This window comes from Hemitrygon akajei, chromosome 11 (genome assembly GCF_048418815.1).
Source record: "Hemitrygon akajei chromosome 11, sHemAka1.3, whole genome shotgun sequence".
Lineage (NCBI taxonomy): Eukaryota > Metazoa > Chordata > Chondrichthyes > Myliobatiformes > Dasyatidae > Hemitrygon > Hemitrygon akajei.
The window spans coordinates 154550932-154571032 of NC_133134.1; the positions used below are offsets into that span (position 1 = coordinate 154550932).

The 20101-nt window shown below is 39.6% G+C and overlaps 1 protein-coding gene across 5 annotated transcripts in view; it reads left to right on the plus strand.

Annotated features, from left to right (window-relative positions):
• LOC140736154 (protein phosphatase EYA1-like) overlaps nucleotides 1–20101 on the plus strand; it is a 279757-nt gene that overhangs the window by 88027 nt on the left and 171629 nt on the right. For all 5 annotated transcript variants that reach the window (XM_073061988.1, XM_073061987.1, XM_073061991.1 and 2 more), the window contains one exon: nucleotides 15276–15400. In XM_073061988.1, the coding sequence (XP_072918089.1) occupies nucleotides 15280–15400 (121 nt within the window). In that variant the 5' untranslated portion in view covers nucleotides 15276–15279. The remainder of the gene's footprint in view (nucleotides 1–15275; nucleotides 15401–20101) is intronic.

A 20101-nucleotide genomic window follows, 5' to 3' on the forward strand; every position in this document is an offset into this window, starting at 1 on the left:
ATCTGTACTCCTCTAATTCTGGCCTCTTATATATCCCAAACTAAATTGCTGTACCATTGACAGCTTTGCCTTCAGTTGCCAATGCCCACGTACTCCTTAAAGCTTCTTGAAACTCAAAAAATTCTTAGACCTGGATTTTGGTCAAGAGACCGTATTCCTTATGGGGGTTGATGTCAACTTGAATTTCATTACAATGTCATGAAGTGTTTTGAAACAGTTTCCGTTGTTAACAACACTATACAAAGGGAAATTGGTGTTGAAGACGACTTAGAAGGTGCTAGATAAATGCAAGACATTTTTTGTTGAAAGAATGGCATGCTATTTTCAATACAGACATGTGGAAATGTAAGATTAATAAAGGAAAGCTCATTCTTGACAATTTTATGACAAATAAAATTGAGTGGGAAGAAAACTATAAATGAGTAACTAACAACACATATGATACAGTATAAATTAATATCTTCACACCAGATTCAAAATATCATCAAACTTCTCCCAAAATAGGGTAAATATGTTTGTTGGATAAACATTGATGGGCAGTTTATAAAAACATTGCTTGTAGTAAACGAGGTATGTTCAGAGAATCTTCAAATCATTGTTTAAAATCAATTAAAATATGTTAAAATTAAAATGCAAAATAAAGAGGTGAGTTCTTTTCTTTTAGAATATGCCTTTCTGTAACAGTAAATAAATTGATTATGTAGCCAGGGGTTGAATATACCAGCTGTTTCTCAAGATAAGAGAACGTTTATGGCCCTTAATCTTTCGGGCTATCTGCAGAATGAACAGAAGCAATGAATAGAAAGGTGAGCTCTTTCTTAGGAGTGACTCAGAGGTATCCATATGCTGTAGATGTAGTTGCAACAGTGGGGATCTTTTGAAGTCACACACAGCTGTCACCTCTTGTATTCTGCTCTCTGACCAGAATTTAGAACAATTGTGCAAATGCCGAGTTCAGCCATTGCATCATATGCCGTGCCTAGAGGGCTCAAAAAATGCAAGTCAGACCCCACAAATGTCTGAGTCACATGGAAAGATAATATTGCTGTATTTGAAACCAGTTGTCATTTATATCTAAGGCTTTTGTACACAAAGGTAGCTTTTTGCCATTGATGAATGCCACAATGAAATTAATAGTTGAGAACCCCACCACATAATGAGACATACTACCCCTGGCTTTTTATTTTCTCCATGTTCTACTCATTTCTCCATTCTGGATTTTAATAAAAGATTCCCAAAATCCATATTGGAAACTGTTCATGTTAATAAACCAGAATTAAAACCGTAAGACTGGGTCCCAATTTAAAATTAAAACCTTATCATTTTGCCTTTCAGAATCTGACTGACTTACTACAAACTTTCTATTTATTCTGTATTTTCAAGATCGTTTACATCTGAATGTCAAAGCAGCTGGGCTCTGAAATTATGCTGCTTTCAGAGCTTCAACTTGCTCTAGGCATTAATGTTGCAAATCAATTGACAGATTGCGAATCATGTTGTGAAGCAGTTACTTTCATCAGCACATCCCTTCTGAGCCAAAGGTCCTGTATTCTCAGAAAGGAACAATCACTTGTCCTTTTTTTTCTGTAAATAAGACCATATGCAGGTACCTTTTCCTCTCGAAAAGCTGTTACATTTCATTATTGCACTCGACAGCATTCCCCCTAAATTTAAAATACATTAATAATGGTAAATGGTCAAAGTTCAAAGTTAATTTTATTATCAAAGTGTGTATACTTTATACAACTGTGAGGTCTGTCTCGCTGCAGACAGCCACAAAATAAAGAACTCCAACAGATCCCACTAAAAACAAAGGAAGACATCATCCAAACACCTTGTGTGCAGAGAAAGAGAGGAAAAAAACGACAAATCATGCAAACAAAGCAAGAAAGCAGCATTCAGAACTGAAGTTCACAAAGCCAGGCATCATTGAGGTCGATTCAGAAGTCCACTAGTTTCAGGACACAGCCTTAGTCCAGCACAGAGACTACCAAACCCCGTGGAGCAGTGAGCCGAACCAGTCCGTCTCTCACCTCCAATCCCAGCACCGCCACCATTTCAATCAGGCCTGGTGCTTAAATCATCCACACTTCATTCGTTCCTCATCCACAGGCTTGGGCTCTTCTGGCTTGATACGGCCAAGACCCGACCTTTCCAATTTGTCTCAGCTCTTAAATCAATCAAACCTCGGAATTTTCCTCGCTTTGCCTTGCCTCGGCTCTGCCGCATCGAATTACTCGATCTTTCTGGTGTTTGTTGCAAGTTCAGGTTCTTTCTTAACGTTTTTGTCGTGTTTAGAAATCATTGGTTGTTTCGGAAAATAACCCTCTTTTTATTTATCATATGCCTTTAAGAGAACATACTGTATGATAAATTTTGCAAGTTGGTCTGGATAGAGTGGATAGATGTTTCCATTGGTAGGTGAGACTAGAATCAGAGGGCACAACCATAGAATAAAGGGACATCACTCTAAATCTGAGCAAGGAGGAATTCTTCAGCCAGAGGGTGGTAAATCTATGGAATTTTTTGCCACAGAGGGTTGGGGAGGCCAAGTCATTGGATGTATTTCAAAATAATATGTGCTGTTCCTTGGCAGTGTTCAATCATAGGGAATATATGGAAGCTTTATTTGTCATATGTACATTGAAATGTACAAATGCATTAACAACTTACACAGTTTGAGGATGATGTGCAGGGGGTTAGACCTCAAGTGCCTCCCTGCTTGTGGCACTAGAGTAGCAAGCCTACAAATTGCTTCCATGTACATCATTGGAAAGTGGGAGGAAATCAGAGCACCCCGAGGTCCTGGGGACAACATACAAACTCCTTAAAGACTGCAGCGGGAGTGGAACGTTTATCTCTGGCACAGTAAAACATTACTCTAGCCACTACTGTGCAGTCCTTTCTAAAATAAAGAAATCATAATTGCCAATGAATAGATACTCAAAGTACATTAATCTTTTACGTAAATGCCCTTACATGAATGTTGAAACATCAGAACTAATGCTTAATATTCAGGATTCACAAATGCTATGGATAACATTCACATTTTAGTCATTTTCTTGATGTGAACAAGTGGGAGCGTGGTTGAATTTCTCCAGCATTCTCCTCCTTGTCCACTTTGGTGCAGGATCATTTTAAAACCTCGGGTTAACAGCACACGGTTTACACCAGTTCTCTAGGGGCTTTGTTTATTTATTTAATGTTACATCTACGTGCCCAGCAACCCCACAACCCCAGATAACCCTAACCTAATCACAGAACAATTTACAACGACCAGTGAACCTACCCAGTACATTTTGGACTGTGGAAGGAAACTGGAGCTCCCAGGAAAACCCATGAATTCCACGGGGTCCTCCTCGCAGGGGTACACAGACTCCTCACAGAATGGTGCCAGAATTGAACTCCGAACCCTGGAGCGCTCTGTACTGTAATAATGTCGTGCTAAGCACTTTGCTCCCATAGTGTCCCCGAGGTTTCCTTGGCTACTCAGCTGTATGTAAGTTGACATTCACAGAATCTCTTCAGAGATATTCAGTTGCTGAGGAGAGTTTAACAGTTCAGATTTCTTCTGAAGTAAAAATATGTCACTTTCTCTATTGTTAACAAATCAGCATCACCATCAGCCAATCTGTAAACTAATCCTTAAATTAGGTAAATTCTCAACAAAAATTGTAGCGATAAATAAGATTCATTATTTTATTAGTATATTATTGACGTTATTGTGTACTGAGAAACAGTGAGAAGCTTTTGCTTTGTGTGCCATGAAGAAAGATCATGCCATACGTAATTACACTGAGGTACTAAGAAGACATCAGAATGCAGAATATAGCATTGGAGTTACAGAGAAAGTGCAGAGCAGGTGGACAAATAACATGCAAGGGACATCAGAGAGGTTGATTGGAAACGAACAGTACAATAATTCATCTTTTAAAAAGTAACTTCAAACCAACACCCCCAAAGAGGCTGGAGCCGTAATCCAGTGCCTTAGAGAATTCAGCATGCCGTCGGCTCACTCACTGACTGAGATTGGCTTTAATTTTAAAGTTGTTCTCTACTCACTGACTGGGGTTAGCTCTAATATTAAAGTCACCTTACAAAGAATGGCATCAACCCTCCTAATCTCAAAACTGTTACTTAGACTCCCAAAACTCCTACGTTTCATTTGTGGTCACAAAGTTATGCCTAGTTTCAACCACTTCACTGCTGTTAGCCGTGTATTCAATAGTCTCAGACTAATCACTAAAATCACACTACAAGTGTGTACAACCCTGAGCTAAAGGTTCTGCCTTGATTGTATAAACCATACACACATAATAGCAACACCTGCACATTGAACTCTGGTCGGAAAATTTGGGACCATTGTTTGTAATGGAATTGAATTTTGAAAGCATTGTATAACCTAATACTGTGTTGCATTTCTAGTTGTTACTGATCTAAGTTAGGCATTCCAGCTTATATCTACTACTTTCTTCCAAACACTTACATGCAGAACAAGTTTTTTTCAAAACCCAGCTCTTCATTGGTTATACACTACTGAGTACAAGGCCATTGCTAAATAAATATCAGGCCTCCTATCTAGAAATCATTGCAGCTGTCAAAACTGTTGAGAGAATAATATCCAAAAAAGATAAAGAAATTAAAATGATTAAATCTATCTAAATTACTGAAGATATTAACGTTGAGACTGTAAGTTTAAAATTTAAGCATTTAAAACAATAAAACCCATTTTAGTTAAATCATAAATAAGAGAAAATCTGCAGATGCTGGAAATCCAAGCAATGCACACACAATGCTGGAGGAATTCAGGCAGCATCTATGGAAAAGAGTACAGTTGATGTTTCAGGCCGGGTACATTTTAATTAAGATTCAAAATACATTTATTCTCAAAGTATGTATGCAGTGTACCTGCACTGTACATGAGATTCATCTTCCCACAGGCAGCCATGAGACATAGAAACATCAAGCAACTCGTTCAAAGAAAACATCAAACACCCAACATGCAAAAAAAGAACAAATTGCCAAACGGCAAAATTGAGCAAAAACCACTGAATATAAAAAATCAAACCACAGAGTCATTGAAACAGCCTTGGAATGTTCAGTTTAATTTAATTAAGGTAATAAATTAAAAGTAATCAATTTTATCTCTCTTTTCTGAAGTCTAACTTGGCACAAGATTGAAGAGCAGGTTTCTCAACTTAATTGTAAGGAAACAATAGTAAGTTGCCCTCAAACTCTGGACTCTAAGTGGAATCTAACATAGAACACAAGTAAATGACAGCAACGTGTACTTCTCAGAACTGATTCCAATTGTCAGTTTGGCCTTCAGTGGATGAATATTGGTCTCCACAGGTTTAGTATGAATAAGAATCCGGTTTAATATCACCGGCATACATCATGAAGTTTGTTAACTTTGCCACATCAATAACAATAGATGAAAAAGCGATGAACTACAGTAAGTATATAAATATGTATTAAATAATTAAATTAAATAAATAGTGCAGAAATAGAAATGAAAAGTAGTGAGTAGTGTTCACGGGTTCAATGTTCATTTGGAAATCAGATGGTGGAGAGGAAGAAGCTGTTCCTGAATCTTTGAATGTGTGTCTTCAGGCTTCCGTATCTCCTTCCTGATGGTAGCAATGAGAACAAGGCATCACTGACATATGTTGTTAAATTGGTGTCTCGATGAAGTGTCTCAGTCCAAAATGTCGACTCTTTATTCCTTTTCATCGATGCTGCCTGAACTTCAGAGTTCCTCCAGCATTTTGTGGGTGTGTTATGTTATTAAATTGTTGTTTTGTGGCAGCAGTACAGTGTAAAACATAAAATTTGCAATAAGTTACAATAAATAAACAGTGTGAAAGAAGAATGGTGAGGTATTCAGTGAAGTACTAGTGAATAGTGTTAATTGGTTCATGGACCGAATGGTGGAGGGGAAGAAGCTGTTCCTAAACATTGAGTGTGGGTCTTTAGGGTCCTTGATGATAATAATAAGAAGAGGGCATGTCGAAGATGGCGTGGGTCCTTAATGATGGACGCTGCCTTCTTGAGGTGCCATCTTTTGGAGATGTGTGGTTGAGATTAAATTTCTGTCAATTCCAATACTTGTCACTCTTTTTCTCATTCTTAAGTCTTCTTACTCCCTAACATCTTTCATCAAGCATATGGTCTCCCATTCGCATTTCTCCTTTTGTGGTCTGTCAAATTTTATCTGATAATGCCATGGTCACGTTGTACTGTGTCAAAGGCACTGAAGTTGTTGCTGCTCATGCAGTCAAGGGCTGAGTTCTCATCCAATTATTGGCTTTGATCACCACTCCAACAGATAAACAGGAACCTTACAGAGATAAAGGAAGCTGAAGCCAATGTTTTTAAGTCACTAGCTGACAGAAAGTAGGGGAGGATTCCTAATTTAATCATGCTGCTGTCTTTCATTTTCAATTATCCCACTCTGGTGAGGCAGCTTTATATTCTGTGGAAACATGTCTTAGCAGGGTTTAATCTCTCTGTCTCCTCTGTACTTAAGGCAAATATGAACAATTTAATTAATCAGGAAATTATGGGATTATTTGCTACGTATATTTTGACTATCTACTGGCAAGGTATAGCTTGAGCTTCTGGGGTATTTATTTCAAATCTTCAATCTGGCTCAATACAATTAATTTCAAAAAGTAGTTTCAATGTCAAATTTTAAAGTTCAAAGTAAATTTATTGTCAAAGTACATATATGTCACCATGTACCAACCTGAGATTAATTTTCTTGCACGCGTTCACAGTAGAACAAAGAAATACAATAGAATCAATGAAAAACTACTCACAAAGACCTGCAAGCAACAGATGTGCAATAGAAGACAAGCTGTGTAAAGACAAAACAAAAACACAAATAATTATAATATGAGAATTAAGTTTCAAAATTCTCACCTTTCTGATTATTTATAAAACCTTCCCCTTCCCTATAATTGATCCAGATTTCTGCATTTCTCCAATTCTGGCCTCTCGGGGGTACTCAGTTTCATCCAGTCAAGCAGTACCTCAGTTTTAAAATCAACAGTGAAGACAGAGGCATGCATGACCATGGGGTGCTAAGTCGATTGCCTTCATTATGCAATCTCCCCCACCACAGAAGCCAGGGTAAAAGGAATTCAATGAACTTTTTGTGATATCATGAAACAATCAAGAACACTTAAATCAGCAGTGGCAATGACCATAGAGTATTCCATCTGTATAAGTGAAAACCTGATCTTCAGAACAAGCCATGTCTCAGCCAAGCTGGTTTGATACAACTGTAACAGTGGCATCTACCTACTGGCATCGGGACAATTGTCCAGATAAATCCTGTTCATAAAAAGCAGGAGAAATCCAATCCGGATAGCTTAAACAACCTAAACATAAACACTAACCTAACAGTCATTCCCCCCGCCACACAGGATAGCACAGTAGTGTAATGCTATTACAGTACCAGTGACCCAGGTTCAGCTCTGCCACTGTCTGACAGGAGTTTGTACATTCTCCCCATCATGCCATGTGTTTCCACCAGATGCTCCAGTTTCCTCTCACATTCCAAAATTGTGTGGCTTAATAGGTTAAGTAGTCACGTAGGTGTAACCAGGTGGCATGGGGCAGGAGGCCTTGTTTCTGTGCTGTATCACTAAATAAATTACCGTGCTGTGGCTGCAGTGTGCGCCATTCACAAATGCATTGCATTCACCTAGGCTTCTCTAACAGCACCTCCCAAACACATGGCCCATGTCACCAAGAGAGACAAGCAGCTAATATCTCTAAGTTGCATAATTGTTCCGTCATTATCTCTGCATGTAAACACTGCAGTTCACTACCCAACAGCCCTGTGGGATTATCCTCACAAGGAAGGCAGCAGTGTTTCAAGATGGCAGCTTATTTCAAGGACAATTGGGAAAGGGAATTGGATGTGAACTTTTGGAATCAATTGGACATCTAGAAAAATGAATAACTTTTATAATAATTTGTGTATTTTCCACACCACCTAAACAGGCATAATCTCAGTAAACTCCCTCATACCACTGGAACTATAGAACCTCCTCCTCAATAGTGAAGTTTGTCAACTAGTGATATTTGTCAATTAGTGATATTTAATCCGCCCACGTTTGGTTTAAAATTGCACTGGAGTCCAAAAGACATCTGGAGAGCACCGATTATTAGATAGATTCCCGCTATTTACCTCAGGAGGACACCGCAGCCATCCTGCAGTAGGTTCTTGTACAGCAGGGTCATTGACTCCTTTATAATGTCCTGTCACTGAACTGACACCAAATTTCTGAAAAGAAAATATGTTTCACTATACATTGTAAACTGTACAAAAAGTAAAGAATTTGAATGAGGGTGCCAGATTCTGATGATTCCTGGGATGAAGGATTATCAGATTGATTCATAGTTTGGTGGTATTTTCCCTGAAGCAGATATTGAGTAAGTTTGGTCAATGGTCACTGGAGTTTAGAAGAACATGAGATGAACTCACAAAAACATAAAATTCTGAGAGGGATTGGCAGGCTGACTGGATCCTCTTGGTCAGAGAGTTTAGAACTAGGGGGCATTACTTCAGGGAAAAGGACCAACTGTAACGAGGGGGAGTTTCTTTGCTGAGATTATTGCAAACGTTTAGAATTCCTTATCTCGTGGGGCTGTGGATGACTAATCATGAAGTATTTTCAATCCTTAGTTTGTTAGTTTTTAGGACACCGGGGGGTGGGGTGGTGGAATCAAGGGATAAGGCAGTAAGGTAGACTTGAGGGTCAATTACATCTTATTAAATGGCTCAGTTAGTATTAACAGGTCATGGGATCTATTCCATTTCCAATAACCTTACGTTCTTATTGGAAAAAAGATAGACTCCGGTAATACCACATTGGAACAAGGATGAATCACAAATCCAAAGATTTACCCTTATAACACCTTACCTGCTCAACTAGAGTCCTTCGATACCCCTGTAAAAGAATCCGTTGGTAGGATTTTACTATTGTCTGCCACTTTGCCTTCAGCCTTATCTGCTCCAAGCCTAACTGAGAGGGGCCAGTGATCCATTTTCTAACAAGCAGTTCCTAGTTCTGATCACAGAAGAGTGATAGATTAGGAAAGACTTGGGTATGTTTTGTTTATACTGTTGATTTCTAAAATATTTTTATATCAGAACTAAAATTTTCATAGTTTGATATGAGTTACATTTTCTACTGCGTCGTGTGCAAGCAAAATACGGATGATGTTGGAAATCTGAAACAAAATGCTAAAAAAGTTTCAGCCACTGATCCTCTGTGGGGAGAGAAAATATTCATTAGGTGGGCACCTATGAGGAGATAAGATCAAAGGTAATAACAAACTAGCACATAGTGCCTTCTGTATACTGCACTCATTTATGAAATGTGCTTTTGCTGTACAGCGACGTGAGACTGGCTTCCGTTCTTTTCCAATCTGCCAAAGCAAAGATTGACTGCTAAGCAGGTAAGAAGGGTGCTAGGGAAACTCAGACATGGTAAAGCATTGGGACCGGATGGTGTGAACCCAAGGTCCTGAAGGAGTGTGCTGAGCAGCTCTGTGGAGTTCTCCAGCACATTTTCAATCTGATTCTCAGCCTTGAAAGGGTCCCGACTGTGTGGAAAACATCATGTGTGGTCCCAGTACCCAAGAAGGGCCAACTGAAAATCTTGAATGACGAGCATTCGGTGGCCCTGACCTCACAAAACTTGAAGACCTCCAACCCCTTGTCAGATCAGCCCTCGATTCCCTGCAGTTTGCCTACCGGGAGCACATTGGAGTTGACGATGCTGTCATCTGCCTGCTGAACAGAGCCTACTCCCGTTTGGGTAAGCAGGGCAGATGTGAGGATCATGTTTTTTGATTTCTCAGGTTCCTTCAATGCCATACAGCCCTCATTGCTGGAGGAAAAAGTCCGTTCAATGCAGACTGGCACTTCCATTGTATCCTGGATAATGGACTACCTGACTGGCAGACCACAGTTTGTGCAGCCTCAGAGCTGTGTGTCAGACATGGCTATAAGCAGCACTGGGGCCCACAGGGGACTGTATTGGCTCCCTTCCTGTTTACCCTGTATACTTTGGACTTTAAATACAACACTGACTCATGTCATCTGCAGAAATTCTCTGATGGCTCAGCCGTATTTGAGTGCATAAAGGAAGGATGGGAGAATGAACACAGGGCCCTGGAGGAGGATTTTGTCAAATGGTGCAAACTAATCATCTGCAGCTCAACATCAGTAAGACAAAGGAGATGGTGATGGACTTTAGGAAGACTAAGCCTGCACTGCTCCCTCTTACTATTGACGGTGAGGACCTATAAGTACCTGGGGTGCAGCTGGATGACAGACTTAAGTGGAGCACCAACACAGAGGCTGTGTACAAGGGCCAGAGTCACCTCTACTTCCTGAGGAGACTGAAGAATATTCAGGCCTCTCTTTCATACGTTCTACCAGTCTGTTGTTGTCAGTACAATCTTCTATGCAGTTCTGTGCTGGGGCAATGGCATCAACACGGGTGATGTCAACAGGCTCAATAAACTGATTAGAAAGGCTGGCTCTGTTATAGGAGTCAAACTGGACACACTGGAGGCTGTGGTAGAATAAAGGACCCTACGGAATATCCTGGCAACTCTGGACAATGTTTCTCACCCTTTGCATACAACCTTGGCTGAACAGAGGAGCACTTTTAGTAACAGACTAAGACCACTGTGTTGCTCCAAAGAGCTACTATATGAGGTCATTCATACCCTTGGCCATCAGGCCATCAGCTATAACCTCGTTATAGCTCGTAGGTTATAACGAGCTAACCTACAGCCAGGGAAGTGATGAACCCTCCTGTTAGCCTGTTCACGATAACTTATTTTCTTATTCTTTCTTACTTCTCCTCCAATATTTGTATATTTGTAATGCTACTGTGAAACTGTAATTTCCTTTGGGATCAATAAAGTATCTATCCATCTATCTCTCTATGGTGTCCAGTGTCTTTTCTCCCCGCCACTGTCTCTAAATGGTCAGATTGAAGACTAGATGCGCTGAATTTTCTAAATAATGGAAGGAACTTTTAAATAGATTCTTCTCACAAACTCTTTTCTCCTGCCTCCTGCCAGTGGCAGTTCTATGAAAGTGAACTAAATTGTTCACAACATTGGTGCGCTCTTGATCCTGAGATGGGTTTCAGGCCATATTTTTGTACTATTTGTAAGACTGATGTTTTTGAAACCAGAAATATCTCAAAAGAATCACTCTACTATATCTCATCCTTTACTGAAACCTTCATTATCTGTAAACTTGAAGATCTGACCTACCTCCTTAGTTCCACCTCCTTCAACTAAATCTTCACTGTCCATGGCCTAACACACACAGACTCACTCTATCCACCACCCCTAGTTCTGCTGACTTGTGGCTCCCATGTAAGCAATTGCCCATTTTTAATACGTTCACCTTTTTCTCAAATCATCATATGTCCTCTCCACATTCTAATTTTGTGACATACCTCATTTTTCTGGGACATCCACACCCATTTAATTCTGGCCTTTTCTGTCTTTCCTAAGATAAATTGCTCCACCATTGGTGATTGTGCCTTCAGCTACTAAGCCCCCAAGCTCTGGATTGTCTCCATTTTTTCACCTTTAATTCATGCTTTAAGACCCTCTTTAAAAATTTAAAAGGCTTTTGCATGTCAGCCTATTGGTTCAGTATTTGAGGAGGTGTCTATGAAGTGTCTTGGGATATTCAGTTAGTTAAAGGTCTGATTTAAATACAAGATATTGCTGTCATTTGCTTTTAAACTTCCTAGCTTGTAATTTTGACGTTTGTCCTTCAGAAGGGAATGGGTTACTGATAATGAAGAAGATGCCTATCTAATTATTGCAATACTTGAGCTTTTCAAAGTAGGGAAGAGGTTTGCCTGTTATAACAAAAGTGAACATAATCAAGAAGTACAATTTATTAAGAACAGTGAGATTCAGGTAAATGGAAAAATCACATGAGTAAAGAGTCATAGCAATAAATTTTGAGATTCCCAATATGAATATTCCATTGAAATGGATCTGTAAATATTTATGAGCAATGAATATTTTCTCTGTTTTACAGCAGCATAAAATAAACTAAAATAGACAATGTGTATTTGTTTGCATTTTGAATTAAGGATCTCTGATGTGCCAATAGGATTTGTTAAGTTAAATTGAGTCCTTAGCCATATGGTGAGTGAGGATTCCTCTAGCCCAGTGGTTCCCAACCTTTTTTTGGCCATGCCCCACCTAATCACCTCTAAAATCCTGATGCCCCCTGTGGTGATATATAATCCTTATTATTCAAAAAGTGAACTCCTATTCACCTGGAGGAAGCCTAAAAGACCATTAACTTGGTTTAAACAAGCTTCCAAAGAACATGGCATTCATGAAAGAGAAAAATAAAAGAACCAAAGGACTGTTAAAGTTCTGAGGAAGAAATTACTAAGAAATTGTAAAAAAAAGAACATTAAGTGATATTAAAATAATAATAATAATAAATAAATAAAACAATGCCGATTCGTTTCTACAGCATACAAAGACAGATACACCGTTTAAAAGAGATGACGCAATGTACACACCTTCACACCACCAAGAACCGAAAGCTACTGCAAAAAGCAGCATTGGCGCGACCTTGTACGAGTTTCTTACGCATTTGGACTTGTTCATTCGTTCCTTCCTACGTCAGTCAATTCATTAATTTAATTATGAAAGCCGTTTGATGGTTGTAATGATGGTGATACACTATATATACAGTACATACGCAATTACACATGTACATACACACAAGTATTTTTATGTATGCATACTGTATATACACATATGTATTAACTCGCGCACACACACTCATACTCACACAGACTTACTAGAAAAGATTCACTGTTAATAACTCATTCTCGAATTGCCCCCCTTAAAAATCAAATTACCCCCCTGTGGGGTGTACGCCCCACGTTGGGAACCACTGCTCTAGACCCATTCTCCAGTTGTTGTTTATAACACAGGCTCCTGACAATGGCAAATTCTACTGAGATCCCAAGCAAAATATTATCGTGCAAAATTAAAATTTACATGGTGTGAAAAATGAAAAACATCCAATGAATGACAGTTCTGTGGGTGTAAATGCTTTGTTAATGAGAGGCCAGAGGAAAATGACCAGACTGGTTCAAGCTGACAGGAAGGCAACAGTAACTCAGGCAACCACATGTTAGACCAGTGGTGTGCAGAAGAGTGTCTCTGACCTCACAGCACATTAAACTTTGACGTTCATCAGCCATAACAGCAGAAGGTCACGGAAATACACTCAATGAGTGTACTTTGGCTGTTAAAATACAATTTAGAGTTGTATTGTAATTCTTTCCACAATCTAAATTAAATACAGCTGAGATTCTTAGGCACTTTGATGCTTCACTCACTTGAGAGAGTTTTGTTTTATTCGGTGATATTCTGTTGATCTTCAGAGGCAGAGTTTCCCCAGCATTTTCTGTTTTTGTTTTTGTTTTGTTCTAAATGTCCACCCTGCCACCGAACAGCAGTACTCTCCTCTCCTGGGATAGGGAAACACTTCATACACAATGCCTACACACAGGGAGATTTTAGAAAAAAATGTGGTTACTTTATCTATATGACTAGCATATTTACATATGCATTTAATAGTTTGCACTATTAGAAAGAGACAAATTCACCTGCAGCATTTAAAAGGGAGCTGGATAAGTTTAATATCAACATCTAAGAGAACTTTGGATAAGTACGTGGATGGGAGAGGTGTGGAAGCTGATGGTCAAGGTGCAGGCTGATGGTCAAGTTCAGCTTGCAATAGATGGGCTGAATGGCTTGTTACTGTTCTGTAGTGCATGACTCTATGTAGTGTTAGAGTAATATGCAAATATCAACATTAACAAAAATGTAAATGTAACATTATAGAGATAATTAAATGTAAAATTAAAGAGAGGGCACTCAATATAGCAAAAATTAGTGGGAAGGTAGACGATTGGGAAACTTTCAAAAATCTACAGAAGGAAACTAAAAAAGACATGAAGAGAAAAAATATGAAATATGAAGGTAGGTTAGCCAATAATATAAAAGAGGATACAAAAAGTTTTTTCAGGTATATAAGGAGTAAAAGAGAGACGAGAGTGGATATCGGGCTACTGGAAAATGACGCTGGAAAGGTAGTACTGGGGAACAAAGATATGATGGAGGAACTGAATAAGTATTTTGCATCAGCCTTCACTGTGAACGACACTGGCAGATTGCCAGAAATGTGAGAGTGTCAGGGCAGAAGTGAGTGTCATTGCTACTACTAAAGAGAATGTGCTTGGGAAGCTGGAAAGTCTTAAGCTAGATAAACCACCTGGACCAGATGGACTACAACCCAGGGTTCTGAAAGAGGCAGCTGAAGAGATTGTAGAGGAATTAGGATCTTTCAAGGCTCACTAGGTTCTGGAATGGATCCGGAGGACTGGAAAATTGCAAACGTTGCTCCACACTTTAAGAAGGGAGGAAGGTAGAAGAAAAGAAATTGCAGGCCAGTTAGTCTGACTTCAGTGGTTGGAAAGATGTTGGAGTTCATTGTTAAGGATGAGATTTCAGGGTACTTAGAAGCACATGATAAAATAGGCCAAAGTCAGCATGATTTTCTAAAGGGGAAAGCTTGCTTGACACATCTGTTGGAATTCATTGAGGAAATAACATGCAGGAGAGACAAGGAGAGCCAGTGGATGTTGTTTATTTGGATTTTCAGAAGGCTTTTGACAACATACAGCACATGAGGTTGCTTAACAAAATAAAAGCCAGTGGTATTATGGGAAAAGTACTAAAATGGATTGAATATTGGCTGTCTGCCAGGAGACAAAGGGTGGAATAAAGGATGCCTTTTCTGGTTGGCTGCCAGAGACTAGTAATGTGTCACAGGGTTCAGTGATGGGACTGCTTTTCACGTTGTATGTCAATGATTTGGAAGAAGGAATTGACGGCTTTGTGGCCAGGTTTGCAGACTATTTGGAGACAGATTGAAGGGCAGGTAGTATTGAGGAACTAATGTGTCTGCAGTAGGACTTAGGCAAGTTGGTAGATTGAACAAGTAAGTGGTAGATGGAATATAATGTGGTGTTTCCATGCACCTGCTGCTCTGTGCTTTACGGTGATAGAGGTTGTAGATTTGTGATGTGCGATTGGAATGACCTGGGCAAGTAACTGTAACATTCTTTAAAGTTTCTGCGCATGCTATCAAATGATAAAAGTATAACTTTTCATTCCAGGTGCATGGAAATGTTAGATCTGGTGATCCCACAAAACCTGACTGCAAGTATTGAGTGTTCCAACAATTCAGACTTCAACAACAGTCACATCAATAACATCTCAGAGACATCAAATGGCAAAACAGGTAGGGAAACAAATCCAACAAGTTTATTTGTGGCTATAACTTGGTCTCAGAAGATGCTATCATTACTGGAGGAATAACAGGAAAATTAATAATTGAGAATATTAGAATCCTTTTGGGTGTTGCATAACTAAGCTAACAAAATACATTGAATTCCTCTAATGTCAGCTAATCAAAACAAGATTAATAATTGTATTTTTGACAACTCCAAGTGCCTAAGAATTCACCCTCAGTTATTAGTGTTAAACATGCCAATGGTAACAAAAATTGAGATGTTTGTTGAAAGCAGAATACAATAGTGTATTGGGCTGCTGACTAGGTTTCTATTTCTTAATACCTTGATTAATTAGACTTAGAGTTATTCCACATGTGAGCATGGAAGGGTCATTCAAAGATATGAATCACAAATATTCAATAGGGAGCCAACAGGAATCCAAGAGGAACTTCTTTCCCCATCAAGTGCTCAGAATATGGTGCAAGCTCGTACATTGAGTCGTTGAGTTAAGTAGGATCAATACATTTACAGACAAGCGAGGTAAATATTTGAAGTGAGACATGAATGGAAGGACAAGGCGATGGAGAAGATTGAATCATAATGGGAGAAAGCTCACAAGGTGCATGAATGTTTGGTTGGGACAATTCAGATGAGCGGGCTATAAACTGGGTGGCTTCATCTTGGAGGAGTGTGGAGGTTGGGTCATAGGAGATATTTAGAGAGAAGGTATGTGAAGAATGGGGATTTCATGGCTAGGGGAAATGGGTACAGAAGAGGAGTAAAAACCTTAGGCAGTTCAGAAGCTATGACATTTAGTGGCAGGGCAGGCTGAAAGGTCTAATCCTAGTTGTATATTCTTGTATTCATGTTTATGTTCTATAAATCCAAAGTTTTTCTCTGTAAAGAATGGTGCAAGGATACATTCAGAACTCATAGGCTTTGAGATGGGAAACCAAATAAGCATGTTATGGAACAGTATCAATGCCTTCTTGAATTATCCCTTTTCCCACCCCCACCCTCCGGAAATTTCAAACACGTGGAAAATCTGCAGATGCTGTGAATCAAAATAACACACACAAAATGCTGGAGGAACTCAGCAGCCAGACAGCATCTATGGAAAAAGAGTACAGTTGATGTTTTGGGCTGAAGCCATTCATCAGAAGTCCATACTGTTTTCCATAGATGCTGCCTGGCCAGCTGAGTTCATCCAGCATTTTGTGTGTGTTACCTTCCAGAAACATTCTCTGATTTAAATCAATGGCAAATATAACATTGTGGCCAATGGAACAACAGGCTGGAGACTACCAAGGTGCAATATGAGGTGCTGTTCCCCTAATCCATGGGTCCCCAACCTTCTTTACGCTATGGACCAATACCATTAAGCAAAGGATTTGTGGACCCCAGGTTGGGAACTCCTGCTCTTATCAGAGTCTAGCTTCAACTTGGCAGTAGAGGAGGCATGTCAGTGTGGAAATGGGAAACAAAATTAAAATGGCTGGCCACTGGGAGATCCTTGGCTGTTTGGTTTTGCTGACATTAAGTGAGAGGTTGTTACTATGGCACCATTAAACAGATTTCCAATCTCCCCCGTATATGCTGATTTGTATCTAGCTTTTGATTCACCCAACAGCGGTGGATCATCAAATTTAAGAAATGTTGTGGTGCAAGGTAAAATCTGGTCATAATAAAAAGACAAAATACATGTATGTATAGGTGCAAAGCAATACTCCCATGTAGCAGCTTCACAGGCATATAACATCATATACACAAGAGGCATTCACAAGAAAAGCAAATTAAATATGTTTACTATGAATATATGTTTATAATGTATGGAAGGCACTATGGTAGAGTAGCGGTTAGTGCAATGCTATGACAGCTCAAAGCGTTGCAGTGTTCAGTTCCAGTGACAAATGTAAGGAGTTGGTACAGTCTCCCAGTTAAACTTCTGGGTTTCCTCCAAGTGCTCCAGTTTCCTCCCATAGTCCAAAGATGTATCTATAGGTGGGTTAATTGGTCATTGTAAATTGTCCTGTGATTAGAAGAGGGTAAACCCTCACAAGGTGGAAAGTCCTGGTGGAGTGCTTGGTAAGGCTCTGAAAACCTGTGCCAACCAACTGGCGGGAGTATTCAAGTACACTTCAACCTCTCACTGCTACGGGCTTCAAAAAGGCAACAGATATACCAGTGCCTAAGTAGAATAATGTGAGCTGCCTTAATGACTTATCACCCAGTAGCACTCACATCGACAGTGATGAAATGCTTTGAGAGGTTGGTCAAGACTAGACTGAACTCCTGCCTCAGCAAGGACCTGGACCCATTGCAATTTGCCTATCGCCAGAATGGGTCAATGGCAGATGCAATCTCTGTGGCTCCACACGACCTTAGACAACCTGGACAGTACAAACACCTATGTCGGGATGCCGTTCATCGACTATAGCTCAGCATTAAATACCATCATTCCCACAATCCTGATTGAGGAGTTACTGAATCTGGACATCTGTACCTCCCTCTACATTTGGATCCTTGACTTCCCAACCAGTAGACCACAATCTGTGCAGATTGGTGGTAATATCTCCTCCTCGCTGACGATCAACACTGGCGCACCTCAGGGGTGTGTGCTGAGACCACTGCTCTACTCTCTATATACCCATGACCACGTAGCTAGGCATACAGTAGCTCAAATACCATCTATAAATTTGCTGACGATACAACCATTGTTGGTAGAATCTCAGACGAAGACGAGAGGGCGTACAGGAGTGAGATTTGCCAACTAGTGGAGTGGTGTCGTAGTAACAACCTTGCACTCAACATCAGTAAGACGAAAGAGCTGATTGTGGGCTTCAGGAAGGATAAGATGAAGGAACACATACCAATCCTCATAGAGGGATCAGAAGTGGAGAGAGTGAGCAGTTTCTAGTTTCTGGGTGTCGAGATCTCTGAGGATCTAACCTGGTCCCAACATATCGATGCAGTATAAAGAAGGCAAGCCAGCGACTATACTTCATTAGGAGTTTGAAGAGATTTGGTATTCAATATACATATATAGTAACTGATTTATTTATTTATTCTATATTATGTATTGCCTTGAACTGCTGCTGCAAAGTTAACAAATTTCATGACACACGCAGGTGATAATAAACCTGATTCTGATTCTGAATAGTGTTGGGATAATTTAAGTGCCAGGTCAGATTGAAAGGCCAGGGTGCTGGGGTCAGAAGTCAAGGACAGATCAGTTCATCTTGCTGCTCTGCGAAGTTTAATCGGCTCTGCTCTGAACGGAGGCTGTGGCTTCACCTCCCTGAGTGGATTCACTTTCGTAAACTTCAGTTCTGAATGCTATTTGCTTACTTTTACTGATAGCATGATTTTTCTGTTTTTTTGTCTGCGCATTGGGTGTTCGGTGGTCTTTTTTTGTTTTGTGGCTGCCTGTATGGAGATGAATCTCAAAGCTGTAAACTGTATACATACCTTGATAATAGTTGTACTTTGAACTTTAAACTTATTTAGGTGTGTTGCTGGGTGCTGCAGCTTGTTGGGCTGGAAGGGCCTGTTCCATGCTTATAATGGTAAATAAACATAAAAATAAAATGCATACAGAATTTTTACAAGGAAAAACACAATGAGAACAGCCAAAAATGATCAAAGTGTTCAGTGTGATTAGAGTTTTGTTTCAAGAACCAGATGATTGAAGGGAAATAGAGGTTCTTGAACCTGGTGATGTGGATTTCAGGCTCCTGTACCTCCTGCCTAATGGTATTAAAGCCATCGGACACTGCTCGCCCCCCTGTCTATTTAACTGCTGGTTGATGAGTTTCTCTTTAAATGCTTAAATGAGTAAGAATGCAAAGAGAGTTTAAGGCAGGGGTTGCCAACTAGGGGTCTATGGACCCCTCAGTTAATGGCATGAAAAAGTTTTGGAACCTCCGAGTTAAGGGAAAAGCCATGTTAAGTGTTTTTAAAGTATTAATTTCTGTCCAGATCATAAGGTTTTCTCCTTAAACTCTTGACAATTCTTTACTTCTATAAATGCAGTATTCAGACATTGAAATGTGTCAATTTCTTAAAAAGCCATTGTTTAATTCCACTGGAATTAATTCTTAAATTACTTCCCTCAAGATTGATTCAGATTTTAATCATATCTCCTGATTTTCTACACCCAATTCACCGGAGGAAAACTCTCCACGCCTAGTAGTGATTCAGGTATATTTTTGTAAATAAAAGGCTACTTTATCCCCATCACATATATGTTAATCTGCTTATAATGTGGACTTCCAGGGGTAGTGGTGGAGGCAAATTGAATAGCAGCAATCAAAAGGAAGTGTTTAAGTTCTTGAAAGGAAGGAATTTTCAGGGGTTATTTAGGGATGGTGAGTTAGTAGGACTAGCAGGATTTCTCCTAAATAAAGCCAGTACTGACTTGTGCACCACAACCAGTTTATAATTCAGTGACTCTAAGAAAGATATTTATTTAAAAGTGTAAGTGTGATATGTGCAAATCCTAATCTGTTTTATAAGGAACAATTTCAATTCAATTCAATTCAAGTTTAATTGCTGTTTAACCATACATGAATACTCATGAGTACAGCCAAACGAGGCAGCGGTACTACAGGGTCGAGGTGCAAAGACGCATTACCAACAGTCACACACAGTAAGCACACAGAAGATCACAATCATGTAATAAGGTTTGTGGCTATCCTCAGAGTTCAAAG